Source organism: Pelobates fuscus, chromosome 2 (genome assembly GCF_036172605.1).
Source record: "Pelobates fuscus isolate aPelFus1 chromosome 2, aPelFus1.pri, whole genome shotgun sequence".
Lineage (NCBI taxonomy): Eukaryota > Metazoa > Chordata > Amphibia > Anura > Pelobatidae > Pelobates > Pelobates fuscus.
Genome location: NC_086318.1, coordinates 282,970,496 through 282,986,316, shown reverse-complemented (window position 1 = coordinate 282,986,316; position 15,821 = coordinate 282,970,496). Strand labels below are relative to the sequence as shown.

The window sequence follows — 15,821 nt, the reverse complement described above, 5'->3', positions numbered from 1 at the left end:
TTTAGGCTAGATCTATGCAACAAACAATATATCTGGTGAAGATAAACTAAAGCATTATGGTTAGGCATGAACAATTCTGGCATGTAACGTTATGCATTGATTAGCAGTAGGTAAATGGTAGCTACATCACGTGTTATAGCTGTGAAGTGCAAAACTAAACAGGCAGTATATGCAGACATGTAATCATGAAATACAATAAGTTCTGGGTTCCCTCGCTTATGCTATAAAAGCACCCCAACACCCCAGTAGCAGGCCGTCAGGCACCTGTACTCCAAGGTGGGATGTATGCAGTTTCAGTGTCCCCAGTGAGTCCAGAGCTGTTTCATTCAGTCGTTGCTGCCTTGGGTGCTGAAGGCTTGTGAGTCCCCCTGTGATGTGGAGCACTCTTCCGCCGCTTTCTTCTGGCTGTTTGGTGCCTCTTTTCTGTAGTCTGGCTGGTAAGTGTCGATGTGCTGTTGTGGAGGCAGTGCCTGCCAGATCTTCGGAACGGAGTTAGGGTGAGCACTCTGCACTAGTCGTCTGGGTCTAAGTAGATGGGTCTGTGCCTCTCTGGTCAGCAAGCAACCAATCCCGCCTTTTTGTCGAGGGTGGGCCTTGGTAGCGCTTGTCCGGCGGTTGCTGGGTTGTTTCATGCAGACGTTCAGTGCCTGCGCCTAATTCAGGAGGGTTACATCTCCTCGGAGGCCTGAAGTGCTCGTGTGAGCCAGCAGGGTCGCGGTGCCGCCATCTTAGATGTGGTCTGGGCTGCGTGTTGGGGACTGATGGGGCCTTGAGAGTTTCGGTCCCAGCCGGGGCCACAGGGCGCATAGGGTGCGGGCCGGGATCACCCCCACCGGCCCAGAGGGGGGGAGACAGGGCCTGGTCCGCCGAGGGAGTCTGGCTGGGTAGCATCAGGCAGGATAGTGGGCGGCGGCCGTCCGCCTCACTCACCGCCCGAGTAGGCCTCACCCAGAGGACGCGATGCATACCTCCCCGGGGGACTAAAACAGCAGCTGCAAGCCTCTCCCCGGGTCCAATGACTCCATAGGTGCCGGTCCAACGCGGTAGGTCGATAAGTGGATCCAATAGGTCCATATTTTGTGTTTATTAAGCGAGGTTTGCTGGAGCTGTTGTGCCGTGCGACCGGCCAGCTCGGCGGCCAGGCCCCGCCCCCCGCATTTTTATTTTTTAATTATTATTTTAATATTTTTTTTTTGTTTCATTACATTTTTTTATTATTAGTATTTTTTATTTTATTATTATTTTTTATTTTATTATTATTTTTATTTTATTATTTTTATTATTATTAATATATATAAATTTTTTCGTCCCCCGTCCCTGCTTGCTAGCTGGCCAGGGAGGGGGGCTCTCCTTCCCTGGTGGTCCAGTGGATGGGCACTGTGTAGGAGGGGGCTGTGGGGGCTGCAGAGAGATGTTACTTACCTTTCCTGCAGCTCCTGTCGGCTCTCTCCTCATCCGCCGGTCCGTTCAGCACCTCGGTCAGCTCCCAGTGTAAATCTCGCGAGAGCCGCGGCTCTCGCGAGATTTACACTGTGAGCTGACAGAAGAGCTGAACGGACCGGCGGAGGAGGAGAGAGCTGAAAGGAGCTGCAGGAAAGGTAAGTAACATCTCTCTGCAGCCCCCACAGCCCCAGTCTGTATTATGGCAATGCAAATTGCCATAATACAGACAATTGACTCGAGTATAAGCCGAGTTGGGGTTTTTCAGCACAAAAAATGTGCTGAAAAACACGGCTTATACTCGAGTATATACGGTAGTAACTTTAGAATGTGTAGAAGAGTCAGTGCTCTTACATACAATACAGCTTTTGCATTTGGAAAAACCTATAGCTCCATCTAAAAAAAGTATGTTGGGTATTTTTGATTTCTCTAGTATATATTAGTTAAAAAGGATCTAAAATTAGGTGCACCTCTAAAAACAATTTTAGGTTGTGTTGGTAAAACTTCTTTCAGGAGATCATCTTGTCTTAAAAGATCATCTTGTCTTAAAAGATGCCAGTGTTTTTTAATAGTTTTTTTTAATAAAACCGCTTTTGTTGTTATAGTTAAAAATTATAGGGAGGGTGGGAGCTTCTGAGATATTTTTATCCTTGTAGTTTAAAAGGCTTTCTCTAACAAAAATATCTTAGATAGATTAGATAGATTAGAAATGAAGTGGGTATTCAAATTACAAACTTTAACCCCCCAAGGCCTAAACGTAGATTTTGATTTATTTAATTTTTTTAATTGGTCTTTTTATTACGTTTATGTTTATTATTTTTGGCTGTCAGTTTGTGGCTAGCCTATTCATTGTTGTTACCTACGGCATTATAGTCTAGGACAGGCATAGGCAACCTTCGGCACTGCAGATGTTTTGGACTACACCTCCCATGATTCTTTGCCAGCATTATGGGTGTGAAAGCATTATGGGGGATGTAGTCCACAACATCTGGAGTGCCGAAGGTTGCTTATCCCTGGTCTAGGATACCCCCAACCTGACCGCATTTTTACAACTATGTGCAGCATAAATATGTATGCTTGTTTTATGTATTTTAGTTTTAGTTTGCACATGGAAGCCGACTACATATATGGCTTCCATTATTACTGTTACCCTATATAGCTTCTCATATACTTATATTAATATACTATGTGTCTCTCTTTATCATTGTAAATCACCCCTACTAATATATTTTCTTCTCAAAATGTTTTAAAATATTTTAAATTATCTTAAAATATTTCAATGATAATTTTATATATCTTATACCCAGTTTTTTTATATACAAATGCCCACAACTAATATGGCCCCCTCTATCTATGTTGTCATATTCAGCTTCTTCTATCTGTGTATATATGATGTGTTTAAATTTGTTACTGTATGATGTAATTATCTGTAGACTAATTAATTCACTCTTCCTGTCACCTTTTATAACAATTATGCTTTTTATAACTAATCTACAGATGAAAGGGCGTTCTAAACTACATTTCCCATACGCCGATCACGTGACCCGCGCACCATCCTCCTTATTGGCCGCGGGTCACGTGCTGCTCTTCGATCCCGCCCTCTATGTAGTGCATGCCGCCCACCAATAGGACGGCTGCACTACTTCACTTAGCATACGGCCAACCCTCCTGTTCCCTCCCTATCTACACACACTCATCAGACGCCGATCACGTGACTCGCGCACAACATTTCCCATAGTGCTGTGCGAGTCACGTGACGCGTCATTTTTATTAAAAAGTCCAAATTAGGGTTTGGAACCTCGTTTGTTAGTTTAATCTATCCCAAAAGATTGGGATATACAGTCTATAAAAGATACATACTTCTGTTTATTGTTTTAATTATAATTTTAAATTTGATTTTGTACATGGACAATGTATGATTTTGATTGGCCACCAATTAATGATGTCATTTTGGCGCCATTTTTTAAAGTACTAGTGTACCTATATATACTCTTTATGTGCCAGGTTATATGTTCTTCTATTTTGATAAAGCCCCAGTGGTGAAACGCGTTAATGGTTATTTATATTGTGTTATTTATAAAATAAATGATTTTTGGTTATATATCTGTACCACTATCATTTTTACACACTATTACTATTACTATTTTTATTTTTCCTGGCAATTTATACTACTTATCCTGAGGTGGGGATTATACCACCAACGCTATTTCTAAAGTGCAGTTTTTTCACTTATTTTAATTTTTAATTACTAAATTTGATTTTTTGGCGCAACCTTTCTTTTTCCTTACTGTTTATTTCTCATATAGAGGGTTACCCTCTATAAGGTCGCTGCCTGTCCACTATATTAATAGCGCTAACCTACTTTTTTTATTTTATTTATACTGACCAAAATTAGCATTCCAATTCGTTTTTGCATTTTTCACACACAAACAAATATTAATGCTAACTTTGGCCAGTGTTTGTGACCAAGTGGCTACTAAAAAAAGACTGCGCATACACCATTTGTAATACCATGGGTTGTCTACTTTTGCAGAGAGTATGCCATCATGGGGGTAATTTTCATTCCAGGGCTACCATACGGTCTCACAGGCAACGTAAACAATCTGGCAAATTTCAATGTGTATAAACTGAAAAATGTAATATGCTATATCTGACCCTGTAACTTTCCAAAACACCATAAAACATTGGGGGTACTGTTTTACTTTTGCGACATCACTGAACACAAATATGTGTACTCTATTGCAATAACAGCTAACAGTATTATGACAAAATTACGCATGTTTATATATTTTTTATTATTTATTTAATTTTATTTTTTAACGTATTTATATATTTATTTTTTATTATATATAAATATATATATATATAATGAAAATTATATATATATATTTAATCAATATCATTGTACGTGTATTTTGATATTAATATATATATATATAATTATGTATATATTAATATTAAAATACACGTAGACAGTGTATGTATATTTATGTGTATGTGTGTATATGTGTATCTATATACTTAGATCATATATATATAATAAATATATATATGATCTAAGTATATATAATCTTATTTTTACACTGTTTTAACATTTTATTTTTCAGACAGCAGGGGGAGTTCCTGTCATTACTGGCACTCCCCTTGCTGGCATTGACATGGACGGCTATGCCGTCCATGTGATCGCGGGGTCCTCGCAAGGACCTCGCGATCACATGGCCCTGGGGGGCCGAAGAGGACAGAGGGAGACTCCCTGGGCTCCCAGGTAAGTCCCCCATACCGCGATCGCCGGCGTGGGATTGCCGGCGACCGGGTAAGTACAAAAGGTCGCAGGACGTTCTATGCCATCCTGCGACGTTTAGAGCCACCAAAATAAGGACGGCAAAGAACGTCCTGCGGTCTTAAAGGGTTAAGTATTGAACGAAAATAGATTTGATTTTAAATGAAATATACAGTATCTCACAAAAGTGAGTACATCCCTCACATTTTTGTAAATATTTTATAACTTTTCATATGACAACGCTGAAGAAATTACTCTGCTACAATGTAAAGTAGTAAGTGTACAGCCTGTATAAAAGTGTAAATTTGCTGTCCCCTCAAAATAACTCAAGACACAGCCAAATAATGTCTAAACCGTTGGACATAAAAGTGAGTACACCCCTAAGTGGAAATGTCCAAATTGGGCCCAATTAGCCATTTTCCCTCCCTGGTGTCATGTGACTTGTTGGTGTTCCAAGTTGAGTTGAGCGGACACCTGGATGTTCGGGTTTGGACGAACCTTTAAAAAAAAGTCCGGGTTTGTGATCGAACTTAACCCCAAACCCGAACCCCATTGAAGTCAACGGGGACCCGAACTTTTGGCCACAAAAATGCCTCTAAAAACTAATGGAAAAGGCTAGAGGGCTGCAAAAGAAATTAAAATGGGGGTAAGAGTAGGACAAGTGCCCTGCAAACAAATGTGGATGGGGAAATCACTTAAAATAACATGAAAATTAAAAATACAGCGGAGTTATAAAATAGCACTAGATGGAATCTTCGAATTTAGCTTTGGAAGAACATAAATCAAAATCTAAAGCATGGCTGTCAAGAGGATCACAATAATTATCCATTTGAGATAGCCTCTGCTATTGTGTACATAGTTTATACTAAGTGACTGACCCATAGGTTGAGGAGGCGGTGACCGTGACCAGGCCCGGACTGGCCATCGGGCATACCGGGCAAATGCCCGGTGGTCTGCGATGGCCAAGGCCGGAAGGGGAGATCACAGGATCTCCCTTTCCAGCCCCTGCAGGGCCAGCGCTATCCGAGCGCCGGCCCTGCTGTGTGCCTTCATGGGCCAGTGACATGCAGCCACTGACCAGGGAGGGAGTTCTGATGCATGGAGAAATGCTCAATTCCTGATATATGGAGAAAAGGCCTTCACAAGTCTCTGCTATTGTGTACATAGTTTATACTAAGTGACTGACCCATAGGTTGAGGATGCGGTGGAGGAGGAAGCCAACCCTGTTTATTTATATAAATATATATATATATATATATATTTATTTTATTTTAATTGGGGTAGCCCCCAAAATATTTGAACATACAAAATAAGAAAACTGTTCCGAAGAGCGACCCACCCGTGTGTGCTGCATCTTAAACTCCACTATCGCCTGCTGCTGCTCGCACAGTCTCATGTGGCGGTGAGCGGGAAGGCGAAGTTACGCTGCAGCGCAGACAGGCGAGCAGTAGCAGGGTGAGAACGCCAAAAGCGCGCACAGACAGCCCATACTTTCTGCAGCAGCTCTGATATATCTGGGTATACACCGTGGCATCACAAGGGCCACCAAGAACTGGCTCAACTCCCATCAAGCCAAGTTCCCGGAGATCATCACCCAGCTCGTCATGCCAGAGCACTTTTTCAATGTGCTCCCCAACAAGAAGGCGACAACGCATTCGTATGTCAATCCATATCAACTTTCGATGCCATTGACTGCGCCTACCATGGTGACCACGGGTAACGGGGAATCAGGGTTCGATTCTGTACAGGGACCCTGACAAACGGCTACCACATGCAAGGAAGGCAGCAGGCACGCAAATGACCCACTCCCGACGCGGGAAGGTAGTGACGACAAATAACAATACAGGACTCTTTAGAGGCCCTGTAATTGTAATGAGTCCACTTGAAATCCTTTAACTCTGATCAATTGGAGGGAAGTCTGGTGCAGAGCCACTGACCCGTGCGTGCTGTAGCTGAAACTCCACTATCGCCTGCTGCTGCTCAAACAGTCTCTCCAGCATGTGCAAGATGGAGTTCCACCTTGTAGGCACGTCGCATATGAGGAAGTGAGCGGGAAGGCCAAAGTTACGCTGCAGCGCAGACAGGCGAGCAGCAGCAGGGTGAGAACGCCGAAAGCGAGCACAGCTGCTACAGTGAATGATCCACAACCTTGAACAGGATGTGATAGTCTGTTGATGGCTTCTGGTATCCAGTACTCTTTTTACTGAAGCTGCGGCCGCACAAATGCTGGTCCTCAACACCAGGGGGCATGCGGTTACCCTGCACCAGACGCTGCTAATCCATTCCACACTGTGACTCCTAACTTCTACATCAGGCATACTGGGTCCCAGCGCCTCTTCCTCCAAACTGCACACGTCACTCGCATGACCTTGATTCCATGTGGGGTCTAGGACCTCATTATCCTCCACATCATCTTCCACCCACTCCTCAACCCTGCCCTCCTTGCCGGTATGCACACTGCAGAAAGCCACAGCAGTTGGCACCTGTGTTTTTCCAGCATGTAAAGTCTGCAAAGGACATATGGAAATTGTTTTAGAATTGTATCCAGGCAACAGTTTTCCCTATAAACTGACCTCTCAGTTTGACTTGTGAGGGTATTGCCCCAGAATTACAATATTGTTTAAGTACCTCTTAGTTAATGATAACTGGTTTAAATATAGCAGCTTGTTATCTGGTAGTTTCTAGTGTAGAAAATATCAATCTGTTTTCTATCGCTTAGATCTGTGTAACAAGTGTTGTGGGTGTTAACAATATTACAAGTGATCGATGTAGTAAATTCGAATCAAAGTTACGCTTCGATTTGACTCTCAGAGCAGGCCCCAAAATGTACTATTTATCAGATTAGCAGCAAAACAATTAGAATGTTTATAAGTGCGCTGTAAGCACACTATTAGACGCTTTGATTTGACTCTCAGATATGAAGAGCAGGCCCCAAAATGTACTATTTAGCAGTTTCGCACCAAAACAATTAGAATGTTTACAACGCACTATTTGACACTTCTATTTGACTCTCAGATATGAAGTGCACCCGACTAAAATACTATTTTGAAGAATTCTTTCCTAAGCTGTACCTCTCCCTACACTAATAACTCATGTGCGTGCAGCGCTATGCGACTCCAGTTTATATATAGAGGCTGGGTCACATGCTGCACTGGCCAGTCACTGCCATGCCATTAGTAGGCATGGCTGTGATGGCCTCTAAGGGCACACGAGTCAAACGCTTGTTGATTGGCTGCCCTGCAGCCTTTCAGAACGCGCCATTAAATCGCCGAACACCGAACTCCAACCCGAACATACAGTGATATGTTTGTGTTCGGGTGCGGGGTCCAAAAAACTTAATGTTCGGTACGAACCCGAACTTTACAGTCCGGGTTCGCTCAACTCTAGTTACAAGGCCTCGGGTGTGTGTGTGAAACTGAGCTGCAGCACGGTGGGTAAGCCCATACAGCGGTTTCATAGGACAGGTTCCACTCAGAACAGGCCTCGCCATGGTCGACCAAAGAAGTTTAGTGCACGTGCTCCGCGTCATATCCAGAGGTTGTCTTTGGTAAATAGACATATGAGTGCTGCCAGCATTGCTGCAGAGGTTGAAGGGGTGGGGGGTCAGCCTCTCAGTGCTCAGACCATACGCCGTACACTGCATCAAATTAGTCTGCATTGTTGTTGTCCCAGAAGGAAGCCTCTTCTAAAGACGATTCACAAAAAAGCCTGCAAACAGTTTGCTGAAGACATGCAGACTAAGTACATTGATTACTGCAAACATGTCCTGTGGTCCGATTAGACCAAGATAGATTTATTTGGTTCAGGTGGTGTCAAGCATGTGTGGCGGCAACCTGGTGAGGAGTACATAGACAAGTATGTCTTGCCTACAGTCAAGCAAGGTGGTGGGAGTGTCATGGTCTTGGGCCTGCATGAGTGCTGCCGGCACTGGGGAGCTACAGTTTATTGAGGGAACCATGAATTCCAACATGTACTGTGACATACTGAAGCAGAGCATGATCCCCTCCCTTCGGAGACAGGGCTGAAGGGCAGTATTCCAACATAACGACCCCAAACACTCCACCAAGATGACCACTGCCTTGCTAAAGAAGCTGAAGGTAAAGGTGATGGGCTGACCAGGAATGTCTCCAGACCTAAACCCTATTGAGCATTTGTGGGGCATCCTCAAATGGAAGGTGGGAGAGCGCATGGTCTCTAACATCCACCAACTCCATGATGTCGTCATGGAGGAGTGGAAGAGGACTCCAGTGGCAACCTGTGAAGCTCTGGTGAACACCATTCCTATGAGGGTTTAGGCAGTGCTGGAAAATAATGGTTGCCACACAAAATATTGACAGTTAGGGTACAATTTGGACATTTCCACTTAGGGGTGTACTCACTTTTGTTTGCAACGGTTTAGACATTAATGGCTGTGGGTTGTTATTTTGAGGAGACAGCAAATTTACACTTTTATGCACTTATTACTTTACATTGTAGCAGAGTCATTTCTTCAGTGTTGTCACATGAAAAGAAATAAAATCTTTACAAAAATGTGAGGGGTGTACTCACTTTTGAGAGATAATGTATGTGTTGAAAATGCAATTGAATCGCTTTCCATACAACACTTTATTTTTTATTTTTAATATAAGCAAATATATTTTAAGCTATTAAAATAAAAAAGGGATTTTAAATTAAATTGACAGGGCCCCACCAAATGTGAATGGTTAGTGTGATTCTACTTAGAATGGCCTTGCCATTACTGACTCCAGTGTGGTTACTCCAATTTATAGATCAAATGTTTCTTTTATAAGCGATTATGTGGTCCTATCTCACAATAAATCAGACTGCCTCTATTACTACTTTGTTTTGGTTAGTGTTATTCAGCAACAACATTTTCCTGCCTTATCCAGAATGCTTTTCTAATACCTTTACATACTGTGTTATGAGGCATATAAGAATGTGTGCAAAACCATTAACCAAAATATTTTTCTTTGACTTTAACTCCACTGTTCTCGAAGCTGTGGTTTGTTTTTTTTCTGTGTGGTCGATTGTTGGTCTTTCAGGATTTCACACGTACTTGATCAGCTCCAATCAAACAACCAATGAAGATGTAAGGGTTTTATTTATTTTTGTAATTTGTTTGTTTGCATCTTAACTTAAGTACATGTGCAAATGACTTCTTGAATCACAAACATCATCAAAGACAGATGTGTTTTCAATAGGCATATGAAACTTTATTGAGAATGCATAACATCACACTTTAAAGTGAACGGTTGCCTATTAAGTATGTGTTTTAAAAAATAAATCAATACAAATTCACACCTATTTTTAGTATATGACAATATCCTTCAGTCATAAACCTAAATCTTCGGTCAGACTGTTTGAAAACACAGACCGTCTCAGCTGTCTTCCCTGTTTCACTCCCTGCATAGAAGCGTGAACGTTTGCCTCTTTTCAAACACTGTCCGACCCAAGGTTCATGAATATTGCTGAAGGGTAAACAAATAGAGCCTACATGGTGAGACAGAGTGGTGGTAGAAGGAGAAGAACATTTGGGATTATTCTAGCTTTAGTGACTGAATAAGTAAAATTGTATTAAAGACAGGAGGCAAATATTTGCTTTAACCTGCTTTACTGAACCTCCCAGCAGCAAAGAAATCGTTAAACATATAGAGAAAAAAATCAACCAATCAGGACACATATTAGAACATAACAGTCTGTCAGGCTCCTCCAAAATCCTCTTTCTGATGCAGCCGATCATAAGTGTAGTCAACCGTGTAAACTTGAGTAATCCATCAACCATGTAAACCAGAACGCAGCCGATACTAGAGACCAATAGAACGTAGTCTTCGTGGCTCATGCAGAGAAACTTCACACTAAAAGACAGAGAAAGATCGTGAAAGTATGGTCACTTGGACTGGGTGTCAGCAAGATATCTACATACACAGATCTTCCCCTGGATATTACGAGTATAAATTATTGCAACATCTAAAATAGTCAGAACCAGGCAGATTAATAAGCACCTAACCAGAGCAAACAGAAAAAACAGCCAGATTAATATAAAGTCTCACAAGAAACCTAGAAAACATTAAGAGTATATGTGACCTGAAAAAAATCTGGGGTGGGATACTAATAGGGTGGGAATATATTCACCTCCTGTCTTTAATAAAATTTATATTATTCAGTCACTAAAGCTAGAATAATCCTGAATTTTATGGCAAGACAGGAGGCTTCATATTTGCTGTTTTAAAGTGTGGAAACCAAAGCGAGAGAAGCATGGGACAATTTGTGACAATTGCCTTTGGAAAAGTTGCAGCTTTGTTCCAAAGGCTTTGAGGTGTGAATAAAGCTGGTTCACTGCTGCATCTTTCCTCTGAAGACTCGTGTTCAGTACATTCAGATGCTTTATGTCAACTAAAAACCCCAAATCAGCCAGCCAAAAAGGATTAGATGGTTCTTGCATCGGCTGTCTCTGTTTCCAAGAATTCTCAGATTTCCTCTCTGAGAGAGTAGAAACGCTGCAGTGCAGACCCATGACTTAGCCATCTTACATCGTTGTGATATAAAACATCTTCATATTCAGCCTGGATGTCTAGTAGAAACTGTTTAAACTGGCGGTGACACAGGGCTTTAGAGCGAATATAATTAATAGTCTTTAGCACCGGTTTCATAACATGATGATATTTGAGATGCTTAGCACAGAGAACTTGTTGATGAATGATACAATGGAGTTTAATAGCTTTGCCTCCTTCTTCGATCACCTTGTTACAGATTAGGGTTGATAATTCACTTCGTTCACCAGCCATGGCAGGTGCCCCATCAGTAATAATTCAGGTAACTTTCTTCCAAGGCATTTTTATGTCATCTATGGCAGAAATAACAGAAACAAATAAATCTTTTCTTTTATTTTGGTCCGTAAGGCTCTGGAGGTCAAGTAATTCTTCAGTCACATTAATTTCATCGTCCACCCCTCTCATAAAAATCAGCAACTGAGTTGTGTCAGATAGGTCTATGCTTTCATCACAGGCTATTGAAAAGAAGTAAAAATCCACTCTTTTGGACTTCAACTGTCTCTTAATATCTGATGAAATCGCTTCAATTCTCTGTGCTACAGTGTTACGAGCCAGGCAAATGTTGGCAAACTATTGGTTCTTTTCGGGACAGATATTCTCAGCCATTTTCATAACGCATTCTTTGATAAATTCACCCTCAACAAAAGATTTGCTATTTTTAGCAATTCACGTTGACACCTCATAGCTCGCCCTTGTGGCATTTTCATTTGACTCACCCGCTCTTGTGAAAAATCGCTGTTGCGACATTAAAACAACTTCAAGTTGCTTACACTTTTCACTGTGGTCGCGCTCTGTTAGCTTGTCGTATGTGCTATGTCTCGACTGGTAGTGTCTGTTGACATTTCCTTATAAACAGCCAGAGTCTCTTGGTGTAGCGGAACCCCTTTTTGGCTGTCCCATCTGTTACAGATGCCCCTGTTTGGCATTTGATCTGCATCAGCCACTTACCATGTTACCTGAGAACCTCTACCCTTTGTTTTAGTGCCATCATCCACTGTGCCTTGCACTTAAAGACAAAAACTGTTTCTGGCCCTTTGAATTGTGTGGTGCAAAGAATGGGTACTTCGGATACAGCCGAAGTAGTCGAAGTGGCCGCCATTAGACAATCGAACACGTGGCGGCGGCCATTTTAATGCAGTCGAACGCGGTCGACCTGTACCTTCCCCTACCCTTCGACACCGCGGCTGGAGATTAAGTCCCGTTCGAAGATTCGAACACCCGTTCGAATGGGACTTTGTCATCTTTTTCAGGGGAAATAGATTGCCACTCGACGAACGAACACCGCAGCAGTTTAACCCTGTTCTACTTCGACACTTCGACAGAAGTCGAAGTGCATTCGACTATTCGAACACCGCCTTCGGATGGGACTTTGTCAATTTTCAAGGCAGAAATAGACCGACCACACAGCCTGAATCTGTGGAACTGTTTTGGGCATGCAAACAGGCGTGCGGTCGGTCCAAAGAGACTTTTTCAATATCTCGGGAACCACTGAACCGATTTGTACACATTTTTAATATGTTTTTCCCCAAGTTGTGTGGTTCATAAAAATATAAGTTTTATTCCTGTGTGATACAAAATCATAAAGTTATAACATTGTATACAAATATATAAGTTTCAGCTTGGAGATAATTGAGGAGATACAGTAAGAAACTCAATTATCTCCCAAGCAGAGGGGAGGGAATATGTGGTATGTAACCGTTACATGATTGGTTAATGCCTAATTGCCTGTGGGCATCTCCCTTGCAGGGGAGCAATGTATAAAAGCAGAGTCCCTGTCATTAAACATCAGTTCTGCTCCTGATGCTGTGTGTCGTCCAGTCATTGGGATCTGTATGGGGATATTCGTGGATTACTTTATTTGCTGGAATTACTGCTTCATGGTGTTTTTACTGCTTGTTCCTGAGCTTCACTGGGATCTATAGTGGAGTTAACCTGTGGAATATCAGGCCTCTGCTACACTTGGCATATCAGACAAACAGTTATTCCGTGTTTCAGTGAAGAAATACTCCACTTTCCACCGTTCCTGGAAGCTGCAGCCCTCACTGTCCACTTTCCTTCTCTTATTTACAGTCGCCATTTTAGAAATTAGCCAGAAGGGGACGGGATCAAGTGAGCGCAGTGCCAGAGGTTTTGGTCGAGTGAGCGCAGTGCCAGAGGTTTTGGTCGAAGTGTGTTCGCCCAAGCCCTAGTGTCAGGCAAAATACGAAGTGTGTTCGCCCGAGCACTAATACACTGCCCAACAAGAATTCGGCAAAAATCTATTCTCTCTCTATTCTGTCTCATATCTCTTTATTCTATCTCAGATCTCTTTATTCTATCTCAGATCTCTTTATTCCGTCTCAGATCTCTTTATTCCGTCTCAGATCTCTTTATTCCGTCTCAGATCTCTTTATTCCGTCTCAGATCTCTTTAGTCTGTCTCAGATCTCTTTAGTCTGTCTCAGATCTCTTTAGTCTGTCTCAGATCTCTTTAGTCTGTCTCAGATCTCTTTATTCTGTCTCAGATCTCTTTATTTGTCTCAGATCTCTTGCCTCCTGCTCTGTTAATTGAACTTTAATCACACACTGGCTTTTGTACTTTAGCAGGATATTATTAGAGCAGGGGATGAATACTAAATTAATTGCACCTTGCAATTAGGAAAACTAAAAAAAATATATAAATACCAATTTCATGGGGCAGCATAAAAAGTGATTTAATGCCTAAAGGGGAGAGAATTGGGCAGTGAGATTGCAGGGATAGGATCCATGCACCAAATCATCTTCATTAAGTAAAGTTGTTTTGGTGCTTAGTGTCACTTTCATTTTTTGTGACATGTCAACTGTCCTCTTCTGAAGTGCAATATGTTTAGAGTTGTAAAAGGAATACAATTACAACCCCACGCACGTGCGCATCTAAAGGAGTATAATATAACCTAGAGCTCTTCCGTAGAATTTTTCTTTTTCCTAATGGTGTTTTTATCCATGTTATAGATCAAAGGATCATGGTCAAGTAAAAGAGGGAAGGAGAATTATAATCCATATAGCTATGGAAATATTTTCACTAATTGCTGTGCTGCTCTCTGTGGACCAATGAATCCAAGGTAAGGCTTCTGCACATCACCTTGTAACTCAAACGTTTACCACCAACAAACATACGTTCTATCACTAATAGAGATTCCTTTTGATTGATTTTCTAACTCCCCTATTTTATTCCTAATTTTTTTTTTTTTAAAAAGATCACACTCCCAAGAACAGCATTACGTTATATTCCTTTCATAGAACATAAGCGAAAGTCCCTACTTTTCTCCTCTAATTTTTAACACTTCATATTTCCCATACATTTACATGTACTTCCCTGATTAATTTACAGCAGGGAGCTTTGGATTTTGTTGTTCATCTATTTGATTCTATGTTGGAAAAAAAAAAAGCCGGTGAACTTATATATATATATATATATTTTTTCTCGTTTTTAAGCTTAATTGACAGGAGAGGATTTTTACAGGCTGATGTAGCCCTGTCAGTTGCACCGTCCAATGGACTGACAATGTATGGTTCAACTCAGTCTCAGAGCAATATGGTAAGAACACTTTACTCTCCTTATTTGATCTCCAATGACAGTACCAGGTGCATGTAGGAGGATATAATGTACGAAGTACAAATTGTTAAAGTGCAGTAAGTAAACATTTCTAATTTTATTTTCCTAATTAGATATTTTCCTGTTGCATAATGTCTTATTTTAGAAGGCATAGAATAGATAATTCAACTACAAAAACATAGCTCTTAGAAAAGATGCATAACTCAAATTGGCTCTCTTCAAAAGGTTTACAGTTGATAATTAGAGTACCCTATTCCACACACCAATACAACTATGTTTATATATTACATGCTCAGTTTTAAATAGTTTATTCAAAAAAGAAATAAAAACATTCAGGATTCTGCATCTTAACTTTCATGCGTTCAACTTTCCCCCTACTATAATGTTGCATTCTTGCTGGTTCCTGTATTTGTGTGAAGCTTATTTTCTGACTCCTTAAAGGGACACTATAGTCACCTGAACAACTTTAGCTTAATGAAGCAGTTTTGGTGTATAGAACATGCCCCTGCAGCCTCACTGCTCAATCCTCTGCCATTTAGGAGTTAAATCCCTTTTTTTATGAACCCTAGTCACACCTCCCTGCATGTGACTTGCACAGCCTTCTATAAACACTTCCTGTAAAGAGAGCCCTATTTAGGCTTTCATTATTGCAAGTTCTGTTTAATTAAGATTTTCTTATCCCCTGCTATGTTAAGAGCTTGCTAGACCCTGCAAGAGCCTCCTGTATGTGATTAAAGTTCAATTTAGAGATTGAGATACAATTATTTAAGGTAAATTACATCTGTTTGAAAGTGAAACCAGTTTTTTTTTTCATGCAGGCTCTGTCAATCATAGCCAAGGGGTGTGTGGCTAGGGCTGCATAAACAGAAACAAAGTGATTTAACTCCTAAATGACAGTGAATTGAGCAGTGAAATTGCAGGGGAATGATCTATACACTAAAACTGCTTTATTTAGCTAAAGTAATTTAGGTGACTAT

The 15,821-nt window shown here is 41.3% G+C and overlaps 1 protein-coding gene across 4 annotated transcripts in view; it reads left to right on the top strand.

Annotated features, from left to right (window-relative positions):
- ZDHHC14 (zinc finger DHHC-type palmitoyltransferase 14) overlaps positions 1 to 15,821 on the top strand; it is a 300,826-nt gene that overhangs the window by 198,313 nt on the left and 86,692 nt on the right. For 3 of the 4 annotated variants that reach the window (XM_063443413.1, XM_063443411.1, XM_063443409.1), the window contains exons 8-10: positions 9,707 to 9,809; positions 14,241 to 14,350; positions 14,724 to 14,826. In XM_063443413.1, the coding sequence (XP_063299483.1) occupies positions 9,707 to 9,809; positions 14,241 to 14,350; positions 14,724 to 14,826 (316 nt within the window). The remainder of the gene's footprint in view (positions 1 to 9,706; positions 9,810 to 14,240; positions 14,351 to 14,723; positions 14,827 to 15,821) is intronic. The other variant, XM_063443412.1, reaches the window with a different exon arrangement.